The following is a 16,909-nucleotide window of genomic DNA, read 5'->3' on the forward strand; positions in this document are numbered from 1 at the left end:
AGATTGTAAAACATTCCCTCCTTGCCTTTGAAGATGCTGTCGTCCTTTAAAGATTATAAAACTTTACCTCCTTCCTTTAAAGATGCTGTCGTCCTTTAAAGATTATAAAACTTTACCTCCTTGCCTTTAAAGATGCTGTCTTCCTTTAAAGATTATAAAACATTCCCTCCTTGCCTTTGAAGATGCTGTCTTACTTTAAAGCCTGTAAAACATTCAATCATTGCCTTTGAAGATGCTGCCTTTAAAGCTTATAAAACATTCCCTCCTTGCCTCTGAAGATGCTGCCATCCTTTAAAGCTTATAAAACATTCCATCAATGCCTTTTAAGATGCTCTATTCCAATAAAGTTCATATATTCGTTCCTTTCCTTTTCATGCACTCCACCTCATCATCTATCCACACAAATGCAGCTATATTTGGATGTTTACACCTCACCACTCTGATGTGAGTGGGGAAGTGTTGTTTAATTACAAAGTTACTCCATCTCCTACTGGCCTGGCATGGATACTACAACGTTTCAGAAGGTTTTTGGATCAGTATGCGAGGTGGTTGTGAACAAGACCTTGGGGAGCTATAGAGAGAGTGTGCGTGTGAGCATGTAGGTGTATGGGTTTCTTTACCCGGCGGGGAACACTGCAGCATTCTCCTGCTGTCCAGGAGCATCAACGTGCAGAACGGAGAAATGCTGCGTCACTTCCTGCATGTCCTCGTAGTTAAACAGGCTGTTAAAGCAAGATTTATCTACACACAAACAACAAATATATACATGAGCTGTTATTTAGCTGTATTTGTGTCTGTATTAACCTCTGCAGTCTATAACATTCTGTTGTGAATGTGTGTGTTTACTCACGGTTGAGTCCAATGTCATGGTAAGTAAGGATTGTGGGTCGGTTGCCCTTGGCAACCCCTCTCATGGTGACGTGCAGCACACCGTAGGTTGTCTCCACATCGTGCTCCTGAAACAACAAAACAAATAAACATCACCATCCAACGGTCTGCATATTGACCGGAGCCTGGAGGGGAGGCTAATTAAACTCATGACACGCTGTAAAGTCGATAACAGTCCTGTGGGCTTTATCTAAAATAAACATTCATTAAATGTGAGCAGAGAAAACACTTAACAACATCCTGATATCACAAAGACAACAAGCAGATCATGATCCAGGATTTCTGAGGATTATTAAACAAGATTCTGTTCCTTTTCTTATAATCAAATAATCACTAATGTTACTCAAAGCATCTGTGCTGTTTCTTTTTAAACAGAAATGAATAAAAAAACATGGTGACCAGATCAACCTTTAAAATAGGAGTCAGCCAATATCAGTTTTTCAGTGCTGATACAGATACCAACAATTACTAGTCTTTGAGGCGATAATTCGTATTTGGAGCCAATATACATTTATCAGAACATTTTTTTTATAAGATTTATTTTTTGGCCTTTTCATGCCTTTTTGGATAGAGGAAGGGCAGTGGATAGACCCGGAAACAGGGAAGCGTACATGGGTAGTGCCTTAAACCATTCAACCATTAGAACATTTTAAGTACATTTGCATGATTAAAAAAAAAATAAAGCAAGATGAATAATTTAGATATGAGAAACAGCTCAGAATCAGCAGCAGGAAAAAAGGAAGTGATGCCATATGATCATTGCGTCAGTGGCAACCAGGCCTCACGGGCTGATTGGCTAGTGCTTGGGTGACTTCTAGCCAATCAGAGAGAGTTGTAGGCAGGATATCATGTTCAACCGGAGAATAAAAGCAGAACCAGAGGGGAAGACACGCCTCACAGCAGAGGCACAGTAGCACATTTTACAACTGATTAATTTATCAGTGATCTGACCTGTTATCTGCTTCAAAGTTTAAAAATTCAGATACAGTGTTGAAAAAAAAAAAAAGGAGTTTCTTGGGCTCTCTAGCATTAAAAAACTGGAGCACAAAGATCATTTAAAACCAGTGGTTCTCAAATGGTAAGTGGGGGCCCAACAGTGGGTCAGGGAGCTGTATTCAGTGGGTCGCAAACATAGACCCGAAAAAAAAACAATGCGGCATAAAATCCAAGCTGTACAAACATTCTTCAAAGACACACATCTTTACATTTCTAAGTGATAAATAACCAAAGTTTCCATACTATCTTGTGAAAATGGAGTAAAACAAAATGCATGTTTGCATGTCCTATTTTTCTAAACATGTTTATTCTGTTCATTCCTGTTTTGGTCCAAACTGCAACATTTTCTATACAATAAGTGTATAAAAAAAGGTAGCAATTATTGGCACCTAAAAATACAATCATCACTTCTGCTAGCAGCTTATCAATAAAAACCTATAAATCACATTCATCTTCATCAAAGTGAAGGGCAGGTACACTATTTTATTTCTAACCTATAAGTGAATGGAGATGCACAGTTTCCAACAGCACATGAATGCACCACAGCCTAAATTTAGCTCTGATTCCATCCAGAGCTGTTGTCAAGAAACAAGAATGTGGGAGGGTATTATTTCAAAGGATGTGTAGTAACACACATGTAGCTGTTGACGGATAGAAACGTGTACAGACAGATGAATGGCCTTTGAGGCTGAGCTGCTGGACAGTAATCTCATTAATGACCCGACAAAGGAAACACATGACAGACTCTATTAATGGCTGTAAAGTAGGGATGAAACAGTTAACCAGTGAGACTATTAACCACTGCGTTAATTAATCCTAAAGGCTCAGATACACCTCAGCCTTATTCACACTGGCACAAAACGTCTGAAAATTTCAGGAAGTTTTCTGGGCAAGCTGCATGTGTGTACACATTTCTCACCCTGAAATATTCATGCCAGTCCCCCTTGGTGTATCTCTCCTCCCCCACCCCTCCGTTGACCTGACATGTCAGATAACCTGTTCCATATATACAGTTGAAACCAGAAGTTTACATACACCATATAAAAAGGCACATAAACTTTTTTTTTTCTCACCGTCTAACCTTAAATCAGATTAAACTTTTCCTGTTTTTGGTCAATTAGGATTACCAAAATTATTTCTATTTGCTAAATGCCAGAATAATGAGAGAGATAATTTTTAAGACAATTTTTTATTATTTTCTTGAGAGTCAGAAGTTTACATACATTTCATTAGTATTTGGTAGCATTGCCTTTAAACTGTATGACTTGGGTCAAACGTTTTGGATATGCTTCCACAAGCTTCTCACAATAGTTTGCAGGAATTTTGGCCCATTCCTCCTGGCAGAACTGGTGTAACTGAGCCAAGTTTGTAGGCTGCCTTGCTCGCACATGCCTTTTCAGCTCTGCCCATAAATTTTCAACGGGATTGAGATCAGGGCTTTGTGATGGCCACTCCAAAACATTGACTTTGTTATCCTTAAGCCACTTTGTAAGCAGTTTGGCAGTATGCTTAGGGTCATTGTCCAAAAGTTCAATTTTAGTTTCGTCAGACCACAGAACATGGCTCCAAAAATTAAGGTCTTTGTCCCTGTGTGCATTTGCAAACTGTAATCTGGCTTTTTAATGTTTCTTCTGGAGCAATGGCTTCTTCCTGGGAGAGTGGCCTTTCAGCCCACGTCGGTACAGGACTCGTTTGACTGGTGATACTGACACACTCTTACCAGCTTCAGCCAGCATCTTCACAAGGTCTTTTGCTTTTGTTCTTGGGTTGAGATGCACTTTTTGGACCAAAGCACGTTCATCTCTGGGACACAGAACCCGTCTCCTTCCTGAGCGGTATGATGGCTGGACATTCCCATGGTGTTTATACTCACATATAATTGTTTGAACAGATGAATGTGGCACCTTCAGGCATCTGGAAATTGCACCCAAGGATGAACCAGACTTGTGCAAGTCTACAATTCTCTTCCTGATATCTTGGCTGATTTCTTTTGATTTTCCCATGATGTTACACAAAGAAGCAGTGTGTTTCAGGTGTGCCTCTGATTAAATCAAATGTTGTCAATAAACCTATCAGAGGCTTCCAAAGACATGACATCATCATCTGGGCTTTCACAAATTTGTTTAAAGCCATAGTAATCTTAGTGTATGTAAACTTCTGACTTTGAAGAAAGTAATAAAAATTGTCTAAAAAAAATCCTTTTCTCAAATTCTGGCATTTAGCAAATAGAAATAATTTTGGTAATCCTAATTGACCAAAAACAGGAAAAGTTTAATCTGATTTAATGTTGGACGGTGAGAAAAAAAAGTTTATGTGCCTTTTTATATAGTGTATGTAAACTTCTGGTTTCAACTGTACATGGTATGCAATGTATTTCAAACCAATGTAGGCAACACCCCATTGATGGTGTTTGGGGAAGAGAAACTTTCAAAATAAAACTCAGAGGGAAACTAGAAAAATGTTCTGTCTGTCACATTCATTATGTCACAATCAGAACAACAAAACATATGATGGAGTAGGCGTGCATCGCCTATGAATGAAGCTAAGGCTGAAAAATCTGCAGTTCCTCTCCTGTCCACTAGAGGTTGTTTTGAAGCAGGAGTCCCATCCACAGCCCATGTTAAAACGACCATTTGAACAGCGGAAATAAACATGTTGACAGCCTGGTTCAAAAAAATACTTTGGTTGGCATAGGTCATGTCTCAATGGGTGCACATGGACGAAAGTGAATTTCTTTTAAGAACCTGACTGTTTTGGTTTGAAGAAGGATACAAGTCATTCATAATTAGGGATGCATGGATTTGGCTACAAGCATGTAAGATTAGTCTGTCAGGAGGCTTACGACCAACCTCAGCCCTGCCTCTCTGTCTGTCTGTACTTGGTGGTAGGTTAGCTTTCATATTTCAGTGAGACAACGCAAAGTCAAATTCTGTGCAAGTTACAACTGCATGGATTCACAGTGAAAGAAGGCAGGGCCTAGACTGGTCTGTATGCCAAATAGTAGGCAATACTTGGCAACTTTTGGAAAAGTGGGTGGAACTGGTAAGGAGCAATGGTGTTGCCAGTTCAGCCCAAAAGCGACCAAAAACAGACAGTCAATAAAAGAGAACGATCATTGGTTAATGAAGCTGCATTTCCACCAGGTGGTCCAGTTTGGTAAAGTATAGTTTGGTATAATAAACCTTAAAAACAGTTTGTGTTTCCACAGACAGCCGTGCCTTCACTTGGTGAGTGGACTGTTGAGGGTCGTGACAGGCAGAGTGAGTCTCTGCTGTTCCAGCCACTGAGTGGCAGAATGTTCAGACAGGTGACAGCAGGAAACAGCTTAATTTCAGCCGTCATTTTAACAACTAGCATTTAAAGATGTTCACCGTTGTCACTACAGATCTTCAGCTGATGGAATTTGTTTATAGAAATGTTAGGTACGTTAATAAAGACACAAGATGAAGCTGAGCTTTTACAGTAGCTGCTACGAGCATTTAGTGATGAATATTAGCTCAACTCCACTTCATTCTCCTTCCTCTGACCTTAAAGGAAAATTAAGACCTTAAATTTTAGCAGGTCAACCATACACCTCATTTTAACTAAGGTGACAAGGCATCTAATGATAATAGATCATGTTTAAGAGCTGTACAAATATTCCCACACTATCCGATTAATACAGCTGGTTTTTCAGCGGAAAGACTGAAAAAGCTGTCAAGTCCATCAATATCTATCACAGATTGAATAAGTAGCTTTTTAAATAGCCTGATTTCTCTTTGGTTAAATACACAACTTATTCCCATGAATACTTCATGAGGTGAACATATCTGATGCTATAACAGTTTACACAGCATAACATGAACACTAAGAGTTACAATGTGTGAATTTGTCACATTAGAATAAACTGAAGGTCTAGCTGGGGTAAAAATCGAACTAGATTAAGAAAAACAGCTGAGATTGTTTTAAAATACACCCTGAAGTTTTGCAAACAGATTTAATGTCTGCATTAATTCAGTTTCAAATCCATCACTGATGAACCAGGCTGATGTGAGCCTTCAGGCTTTGCTTTGTGTATGTGAAATCAGGTGCAAATAAATGTCAGGAAATTCGATTTATAAACACACATTGTCGCAAAGGTCCAGGAAACAGTATGGATCTCTGCTTAGTCCAAATAAGCAGATATTAGTCTTAGTCCACTTCTCATAGAGCAGAGAGTCATGTTTTGCAGCCATGTCCCACGCTGAAAGTGCAAACCCTCTATTTTGTGCAGCTCCACCCTTGTGGAATGGATTGGGAAGCTTGGCACCCCTATGGAGGTGTGCCAAAAAATAGGACAGTACGGGTCAGTCTTTATTACGAACAGCAGTCGCTGTCTCCCGTTTGAGAGCCAGTGTCCTTTTTTGTTGTTATTTAATCCACACCTAAAAAGCCAAACTGGTACCAAAGAAAAAACATTGAGTAGCCAAAAGACTGGGTCTTACCACCAAGCTGAGCCAAATGACCCAGGTCTCTAAAGGGAGAGGAACTGGATGGACGTTGGAAACACAAAAGATCAGGGTTTAATGTGACAAACTGGACTGAACCAACCAGACAGCTTGGTGGAAATGGACCATAAGTGAGCATTGTCTGACTCCACCCCACCAGACTTTATATGACGGCTTTAAATACATATCAGCTGCAATTTCTCTGAGCTTTTTACATTTTTTGCCTCAATGCATCACTATTTTTGACACTTGAACATAGCTTGTTTTTGTTTGTTTCCGTCATGTGGCCTAACTAAAAAAACAGCTCAAAACGTAGTCATTTTGATAGCGCTTCTATATGCAGGAATCCCTTCCTGATATCTGGAGTTCTTCTCTGGGCCGTGCCATCATCTGAAAACAACCTACTCTTCTATTTTTTTGCGATGCATTCATTAGTTGTCCAAAGATGTTACACATGTTAACTGTACTCTCAAACTCATTACAAATGATTGCTTGCATTCAGGGATATCCCCAAATTAAATAAAGGTTGAGAAAAAAAAGAATAAAAACAAACAAATAGATCAAGGTTAGCGAGTAAAACCATAAGTTTAACGCTATGTTTAAAGGTAAACAGGATGAGCAGGATAACTAGCTAAGTGGCTAAAAGACTAACTTCTATAAGCTAGTAGTTGGCAAAGCATGATTCCAGAGAGTGGGCTTATGATTGGTCAATGGGCTGACTCACCACGCCGACTCCTAAAGAGCAGGAAATCTGGTGCAGGTCCATAAAGTCAGATATGAGAGCAGAGTTTAGAACAGAAAGAGGAAATATGAGCAAGACGGGGCGGCCAGCAGAGACTGAAGGAAGAGAAGAGGTCAGCCGTGGTGTTATCCTTCAGTCTGCTGCCGGAGAGAAGGAGAGCGAGAATGGGGACAGTGTGATGAGATAAGGAGGAATAATCTCTAAAGTGATTGGCCCAGAGCAGAGAGGTCTTAAGGTGTAAACAACCAACCACTTGTTGCTCTACATCCATCATTAACTTGTTAATTCATTCCATCCCTCCAGCTCTCATTTAAGCTTTCTCTGCTTTCACTTCTCTGCTCATGCCCTCCTCTATCTCATGTCTCCCGCAGGAATCAAACTTCACACCAATATTATCAAGCTTCTTAATTAAACACTGTTCCTTCCTGTTCAGGCTTGCTGATATGAGAGGATCTGACTGACCAGGAACTACAGATGCACAACACTATGGCGTAATAATGGTATCAGCAGATGTTAGCTTAATGATTAATGATGACCTTAATGATTGAATGTCTTTGGTCAGATACTAATCATTCCAATACACTTCATAATTCAGCTACAAAACACCTGTCTATTCAAGGTAATGTTTGACTTTTTCAAACGTTGGAGTCTCTTAAAGAAAAGTCATAAAATCTCAAGATGATGATGAAAGGTCATTTTGGGAGTCTGTCTGTTAATAAAATTGTGTTTGGGTCATTTATGAGCCAGAAGACAACACAGTGGTTCAAAGAAGCAGGCAAAGCTGTGACTCCTCGCTCTAATTTAAAATAACTCTGATCAGATCTATCGATGAAACCATCCTCCTGCTCTGACATCAGTCTCATTAGTCCTCATGATCGATATCTGTCTGTGGAGCTGATGAGGCATTAAGCTCACTTCCATTTCTTCACACATTGTTTACAATGTTACAATGTTACAATGTCATTTAGCAGACACTTTTCTCCAAAGCGACATACATTCAAGAGCAGGAACAACACAAGCAATGATCTAGACAAGAAGAAACAACATCAGTAAGTGCCATCAAGTGCTTCAGGTCCAATTGGACACAAGTGCTGCCATGTAGAGTTTAAGGCAGAGCACCTAAAATATACGTTGTTGTTTTTGTGTTTTTTTGTTTGTTTGTTTTTTGTTTTGGTTTTTTTGTTGTTGTTGTTTTGTTATTAAACAGCAACAATGAATCAAGCAAAATGTGAGATCTCTAATCGCAATCCATTAGACTTCACAACAACTAATTACCAAGTACCAAGTGCCGGATCATTCACAAAGAGCTGGGCAAAGAAATCCCAGAAGTAGAGCAGGACAGTGCGAGCCAACTATAGTTGGGAAACTCATTCAACCACTGGGGACAGCAGTGGAGAATAGTCTGGCTGAGACTCAATCTACTACTGGGGACAACAGTAGGGAACAGTCTAGCTAAGTGCATAGTGTTCTCTAAAGAGCTGGGTCTTTAGCCTTCTCTTGAAAGTAGGGAGGGAGTCTGCAGATCAAATGGAGTTGGGTAATTGGTTCCAATAAATATTCTTTTGATAACCTGTAAAAACAGTTAGCTTCTCCAGTCTTTCTAATGTGCAGCTCTGCTTGTTTACCAAAAACAGTGAGATGTTATGATTTCTCAGTCATTATTAAGTCAATAGAAATGAATATAAAGACATTATTTCTGTGCTCCCTTTACAGGGAAACTTCGATGTTTTCATAGTTTTCTCTAAATGCCATGAAGCAAATGAACACATCAGCTGCAGTGCAAAGACTGACTGTGCCTGCACTTTTTTTGGGGTTCTCAATAAAGGAGTTGAGGTGATGGATTTCTCCTGTGACTAATATAATTATTATAGTTAAATACTGCACATAACCACACTTTAAAAACACAGAACTATCCCTTTAACATAGCCAGTCAGGACTGACATATGCATAGTTAGATTGAGCTACAAAAATTGTTCAACTTAAATTTTTATTTTCATCAGATCTGGACTGCATTTCTTTATTGAAGGAGGGGCAAAGAACCAGAGATGTTTTTGCGCTTCTCCCGTACGGCCTTGGCATGGGTTTTATCCACCAACTTGCCCCACCATCCCTAAACTAAACAGCACCTGTCTGCTAAGCTTACATTACTCACTGGAGCATGTCTATTACCTCATTTTGTCTTGTCACCCTGATTGGCCAGAATGTGACAGACAGAAAGTTTGTCCAATCACCTTCTGAGAATGTTTTGAAAAGTCCTGCCCTTCAAACATTTTGTATGGGAGGGTTCCCAGATGTATGTGAAGTATACCCATGCAGTGGATATATAAAACAGTCAATCTGATGTTTCTGGTTATAGGTGGAGATGATTGTTAATAAACAATGAAAGAGTAGAATAATGTAGGCTGTAACAGAATAGATCTGCCATGCCAAACTCTCTCCTCTGCTGACTTAGCTGTGTCTGATCTCTCCTTCCCTGTCTGACTCTTGGATGCTATCTTCTGAGATTGTCAAAAAAAATGTCAAACTTTGTGCAAACTGGGCATAACTGTTGTTTTTACACATTACAAAACTACAAAGGAGCTCCATCTTCCATCCCAGCTTCAGCCTTGAATCACTGCTACATTGGGAAGCAGAATTTTATGATAAATCACCTTTGGCAGATCGACAGTGCATTCTATCTCACTAAGGTCATCCATACTAATAAAGGGCTAAAATCCTTGTTCCAGCATACAAGCACATCGAGTTATTGACTGAATCATGTTCACCTCCATTACAGAGGTGAAATCAGAGTTGCCACCGTTAACCTTTTATGAGCCATTATAGCTGTGATGTAGGTTGTTTATTCTCTCACTTTGCGTATCTAAAGCTCCCCTGGATTGGTTTGACTAACTTCAATACACTAAAGGTGAAGGTTATCAAAGTGGCCCCATCATCTTGGTATTGCTGTATGTGGTCCCCAGTAAAAACAGTTTGAATGGCCCTGATCTGACCCATTTACACACATTATAAGTGTGTTTTTACACGCTGCACTCACCTGGCAGTCAAAGTCCTGCAGATTCCTCCCATTCTGCTGGAACAAAGCACAGAGATTAAATCACAGCTGTTCTAAACAAATGTAAAGTATCTGTAAAATTTGGATTTTTCTTAAACTCAGAAAAGATTGCTGTTAAATACTTCTGATGTTATGTTAAGACATGCTGAAAGCCCACAAGTACATCTTGAAATTTTTCTTAGTCGAAATGTATGTGTTTTTACCTGGGTTTAGGTTTTCTGACATTTTTAAGTATTTAGTTGTAAATCCTGTAAAAAAGGGAAGCCCCGCCCACTCACCTGTCCGGTCAGGAGTGGTTTGATCTCAGTCAGCTGGACGTCGTGAAGCTCCTCCATCATTGGGTCGCTTAACTGTCAATCAAACTGAAGACACGCCTTAAAGATCAACACAACACACACAAACATGGAAAGAAACAGACAGCATTAGAGTCATGTAAGACTAGCTGTATTTCCATTACCCTTAGAAATGCGCAAAATCTAATTAGCGCAATAAAAAAACAGGTAATGGAAACACCTGAATTTCAAAAAACCCTCTCAAATGTCGGAAAAAAGTTTTTACGCTCTCATGATGAGGTTTTTCAGATGTTTCAGTATAGAAGTATGTCGCAAAAGTGTAACTGAAACACTTCTTCCACTTTTACAAGTCACAGGACGTGACGTATGGTGTCGCATGACCAGTAACTCCGAGACAGCATGGCACGGCACGTGTGGACTGAAGAGGAGACGAGACATTTCTTAACATCATACTTACATCCTTATACATGGCTTTTGCCATACATACGGACATTGCCTCTGAACTATCATCCGTTGCCTTCGTGTTTTGTTCAAAATTTTTGAGGCAACTGCTGTAGATGTAACCAAAACCGTATAAACACGCAACAGGTTTTGAGCATCCAGCTTCCTTGCAGTGGATTCATGCGGGATGAGATTTTACAAGAATTGCGAAATGAAAGAAATATCACTTTTATTTTGCAAAAAAACTGCAATGGAAACCCAGCTACTGACTGCACACAGCATAGTTTTCAACATACAAACAGTTTGAGCTGATCTTAAAAAATTAAAACCCTCTGAACAAACACCAGACTATTCTGCCAGATTGTTAGACCAAACAGCTGCTGGTTGTAGTATTGATTTCAGAGTGGAGATTTCACAAACATAAGGTCTTACAGAAACCCACAGGATCAAACGGGTGCTTAGAAGCAAATTCTTAAAAGATGGAGGATGTTTAACATCACCAGCAAGCTTAGTTGCAGTGAAAATCAGAAATTGAAGAAATTAATATGGATGAAATCCTGCCTGATATGAACTCATAGTTGTGATTATGTTCAAGAGAAGGATGCACGTTATTATCACTATGATCCCGATATCAGCAGATATTGGCTTGTAAAGCTAATCATATATCAGCAGACACAAATACTCTAATATATCCACTGTAAAGATCAGTCTAATTTAGCTGTATTACATCGGCCTTAATCCACTGTACATGTCAGCTGATTTAGGCTTTAAATTAAGGTCTGTAAAATCCATAAATATCGGTCTGTATCAGCTGTAAATATTGGTCTATGTAAGCTGTAAATATCGGCCTATATCAGGTATAAACATTGGTCTAAATCAGCTGTAAATATTGGCCTATATCGGCTGTAAATATCGTCCTATATAAGCTGTAAATATTGACCTATATCGGCTGTAAATATTGGTTTATATTGGCTGTTAATATGGACCTATATCCGCTGAAAATATTGGTCTATATCTGCTGTAAATATCGGTCTATATCGGCTGTAAATATCGTCCTGTATCGGCTGTAAATATTGACCTACATCAGCTGTAAATATTGGTCTATATCGGCTGTAAATATTGACCTCTATCAGCTGTAAATATTGACCTATATCGGCTGTAAATATTGACCTATATCAGCTGTAAATATTGACCTATATCAGCTCTAAATATTGGCCTATATCGGCTGTAAATATTGACCTATATCAGCTGTAAATATTGGTCTTTATCAGCCGTAAATATTGGCCTATATCAGCTGTAAATTTTGACCTATATCAGCTCTAAATATTGGCCTATATCGGCTGTAAATATTGACCTATATCAGCTGTAAATATTGGTCTTTATCAGCCGTAAATATTGGCCTATATCAGCTGTAAATATTGGCCTAGATCAGCTGTAAATATTGGCCTTTACCACTTGTACATATCAGTCTTAATCAGCTGTAAATATTGGCCTATATCAGCTGTTAGTATCAGTCCTTATCAGCTGAAAATAATGGAATCTATCAACTACAAAAATTTGCATAAAACAGCTGTTAATGTTGGTATACATAAGCTGTATGGATTGTTATCAGCTTTAAACACTGAGTGAGAGTGAATAATTTAGAAAAGTATTACTCAGGAATAACAGATCTACATCACCTGAAGTCCTTTTTTAATGTCTGTCTTCATTCCTTAAATTTCTAAGTATGTTTCAAGGACTGTAGTTTTAGATCTTACTTATATATATTTACAGTATCTCTATAAATATTGGTACAGGCTAAAATGATCAGCCTATTAGGGATAGTCAAAATCCAACATCATGCATCCCTAAACATGATAAATATTTGTAATGATAAATGAAGACAATTTTAGACAGTTGTACCCTACACACTTACTGACTGTGTCCCACTGACTATACAATTCATTCTTTGAATAAAAAAAAAACACACACACTGCCCCCTGACCGACCTGCCAGCCCGCCTATTTCTCTCTCTCTGGCGTCTACCTGTGCGCTCGTCCTGTCAAACCGTGTTTCTAACAGCGAGGATCTAATGGAAACAACCAGTGATCGGTGTTTGGCAGGAGGCCATTCAGTTATCTGTTGAGTGTGTGGGTAGACAGGTTGGATAACAGTGCTCAGCAGAGAGCTTTGGATGGATGTAGAGCTTCCTGAGGGCTCTCTGGCTCTGACCCAAACACAAATCTGACTGTGTGAAGCTCTAAAAACCATCCCATCAGACTGAATGCACCACGAGATCTGCTCCAATCAAACATACAATCTGCACTAAATCATCTTTCATCATGTATTTATCTTTTTGGCCTTCATCACTGGTCTTTACCATAGATGCCAAATTGAGCACTGAATGCAGAGAATCAGGACAGCCAGAAACATGAAACAGCTTTTCTTCATCTGCTGAGGAAAACGATGTCAAGGAGTCGCAGACAAATGTGACAGGGCGATAAAATTCATGCTTCCATATTTTTAGCTGAACAGTGATGAACAATGATACAAATATATGGTTATCTTCATCTGTGAAGACATAACAGATGGTTTCCCAATAACAAACCTGTGAACACTGATATGATTATGTAGATTCAAAATACTCTATAGGCAAATTTAAAAGTGTCTGCCGAACCAAAAGACAAACCATATATCCTTAATAATATGAGCCTTTATGATTGGTAAATACTGGCCAACACAGACTATAAATATAGGCCTATATTGGCTATAACTATCTGCTTTTGTTGGCTGCAGATATTAGTATCGACGGTAAGTATTGGCATGTATGGAGTGATAATATCAGTCTATATTGGCTGTAAATTTTAATCATGTATCATTTTAATTATTAATCATGTAAGTTTTAATCATGATCATGATTTTGGCTGCCACGATTAAATTAATCTGATCGTCAGCGATATTTACATTTAAAATACAGGGGCTTCTGCATATCTAATCAAGCACTTTCTCAACCAGTAGTCAGCCAGCCACCAGGGGGCGAACGCATGGTTAAGGCTTCTTTAAGCTGCCTAAATAACAAGCGAGCACACCCTGCAGCGGCAGTCTTGAGTCACTCTGTGGACTGATGAGAGCGAGTCATGTCGAGAGAAGAAAGTACAGCAGTAACTGGAGATGAGGAGCATCATGGTGAGGAGCTAGTGCTTCGAAAGGGATCAGCATCCATTGTCTGGACTTGTTTCAGATTCAGGGCAAGTGATGTTAAACAAGAAGAAGTCATATGTAAAGAGTGCAGAAGAGTTGTCTGCCCCGCTGGATAACACAAGTAATCTGTTCAACCATCTGAAAAAACATGACAAACACAAATACGGGGAATGCATGAAGGCCAAAGCTAACGTTGCTTCACAAAATCTCCCTCTGTATCCAGCAGTCACCCAGAAAACCATAACAGCGACCCTGCACTGGGCAACACCATATCCATCTACCTCTCATAGACATGCTGAAAAAACAGACACAATATTGTTCTATTTGGCCAAAGACATGTGTCCAATAAATACAGTGAGCAACGATTCAGAAAAATGGTCAAAACACTGGAAAAGAAATATGTAATCCCCTAGCACAATTATTTCTCCAAAGTGGCATTACCTACACAGTATGAAAAATGTTGGGGGGGAAATAGAGAGGGAAATCACAACTGTCGAGTTCTTTGCAACCACGACTGACCTATGGTCAAGCAGAACAATGGAGCCACACCTGTCCTTGACAATTCACTTTATTGACGGGGATTTTCAAATGAAAAGTCAGTGCTTGCAGACGTCATTTTTCCCACAAGACCACACAGGAGAAGCTACAGCGCAGGGACTGCGGGAGGCACTGGCTTCTTGGAGCTGTAAGAGGAGAGACTAGTCTGCATCACATCAGACAGAGGCTCTAATGTCATCAAGGCAGCTAGTAGGACAAATAAAAAATAGAATTAAAAATGTAGCTACATGTAATTGAATTGTCAATGGATGAATTATCAAATGTTACATAATATGTATTTTTTTTTTTTACAATTGACAACTTAACATAAAAAATGAAAAAGTGATTGGATGAATATGCATACAAGGTTACATTCTGTTTTAATTCAACATGAGTCTTATGTTATATTATAGAGAATGTAATGAGAGATCCACGGATTGACCGTGCAGAAGGGATCTGCAAAAAACTTGTCAGCAGTTTCTCCTACAGCGGCGTAAAAAGGAGCTAGCACAGGCTCAAAAGGAGCTGAAGCTTCCAGAGCATGGGCTGAAGATGGAATGCCCCACAAGGTGGGGATCAAGGCAGGCAATGATTGCAAGAGTCCTGGAGCAGCAGAGGACCATTTCGCAAGTCTTATCAAGACACCTCATCCCAACATGGCAGGACACTGACATCCTGGAAACCATCAACAAAGCTTTCCACCCTCTGATTGAGTTTACTGATGCACTGTCCAGTGAGAAGTATGTCAGTGTTTCTTTTGTGAAGCCAGTCCTCCACCTGTTCAGCTCCTCCAGCCTCTAAGTGATGATGCTCCAGTCCTGACCAACACCATCAAAACCAAAATCCTCACTTAGTTGGAGGAAAAATACAAGGATCCAGAGACACAAGAACTGCTTGACATGACCTCTGCTCTTGATCCACGCTTCAAGCTGAGATGCGTCAGTGAGGACAGGACTGCACCAATCCAGGCCAGACTCATATCTGAGATGGCTGCCTCTGCAAGCATGTTTAGTAATAATGTGGATACATAGATACAGAATTTATAATAAATTTAAGATATTAAGTGGATTAAAACGTGCTAAAATGTCATTGATGCACTGTAATCTGAATATGGATGTGTTTCTGCTTTGAATATGTTTTATAAGACTGAATTTTTTTTTCTTATTTTATTTATCAAGCACTTTTCAAGGAGAAGGGCCCAACTGATGCATGTGGAGGGACTGTAGACAGTGCAGAGGATGCACCAATAACATCTAAAATAAAGAAGACCTTGGGCAGCTTCTTCAAGGTCACTGGGGCAGCCACACCAAGATCCTCTCCTCACCAGGAACAAAGGCCTGTAGCCTCTGAGCTTCAGTCTTACCTACAGTGTGCCAACCTTGACAGTGAAGAGGACCCCTTGGACTGGTGGAAGGAACATCAGAGACTCTACCCACGACTTTCAGAGCTGGCAAAAAAAGTGCTTGTGCATTCCTTCAACAATTTCCCTGTCAGAGCGGGTCTTCAGCACTGGGGGAAATGTAGTGATCTGCCTTCACTCATCTCTCAAGCCAGAAAATGTTGTCAGGCTGGTGTTTCTGGCCAAAAACTTGTAATGTTATTGCCTTCTCTGTATAAGCTGTAAATGTAATAGCCCTCAGTAAATTTTAAATTCATGGGTAAATTTTATTTTTTTTATTATTTATAATTTACTCTTAAAGTTTATTTTGCACTGAAAACTGTTCACATATTGTTTGTCTAAAAGTAGTGCAGTAAAAGTACAGATGTTTTCCCTAACATGACGAACAATCATGATTAATAATTTCGATTACAATATTGATCAAAATAATCGTGATTATCATTTTGGCCATAATCATGCAGCCCTATATCAGCCTATGTAGGCTGTAGATATCAGCCTGTATTGACTGTAAAAATCCAACATTAAGAATATCGGCTGTGAGTAGCAGCCTGTATCTGCTGTAAATATTGCCCTATATTGTCTGTTAATATCAATTGTAAATATCACCCTATATTAGTTGTAAATATTGGCCTGTATCAGCTTTCAATATCAGCCTACATTGGCTGTAAAAATCTGCTTGTTTTGGCTGTAAATAATAGCCAATATGTTATGTAAATATCAGCCTTTATCAGGTGGAAGTATCAGCCGATGTAAGCTGTAAATATCTGCATGTATTAACTTTAAATATCCTATGGCAATTGAAAATATCAGCCAATATCAGCAAGTATTGCCCTATATTGTCTGGAAACATCTGCCTATATCGATTATAAATATCACCCTTCATAACTGTGAACATTGGCTTGTGTCAGCTGTAAA

The 16,909-nt window shown here is 39.3% G+C and overlaps 1 protein-coding gene across 5 annotated transcripts in view; it reads right to left on the bottom strand.

The window, feature by feature from the left end:
- LOC121517450 (protein NDRG3-like) overlaps positions 1–16,909 on the bottom strand; it is a 34,446-nt gene that overhangs the window by 15,984 nt on the left and 1,553 nt on the right. For 3 of the 5 annotated variants that reach the window (XM_041799214.1, XM_041799212.1, XM_041799216.1), the window contains exons 2-5: positions 10,423–10,518; positions 10,127–10,162; positions 851–956; positions 621–741 (exon numbers count right to left, since the gene is read on the bottom strand). In XM_041799214.1, the coding sequence (XP_041655148.1) occupies positions 621–741; positions 851–956; positions 10,127–10,162; positions 10,423–10,482 (323 nt within the window). In that variant the 5' untranslated portion in view covers positions 10,483–10,518. The remainder of the gene's footprint in view (positions 1–620; positions 742–850; positions 957–10,126; positions 10,163–10,422; positions 10,519–16,909) is intronic. The other 2 variants (XM_041799215.1, XM_041799213.1) reach the window with 1 other exon arrangement.

This window comes from Cheilinus undulatus, linkage group 11 (assembly GCF_018320785.1).
Source record: "Cheilinus undulatus linkage group 11, ASM1832078v1, whole genome shotgun sequence".
NCBI classification, from domain to species: Eukaryota; Metazoa; Chordata; class Actinopteri; order Labriformes; family Labridae; genus Cheilinus; species Cheilinus undulatus.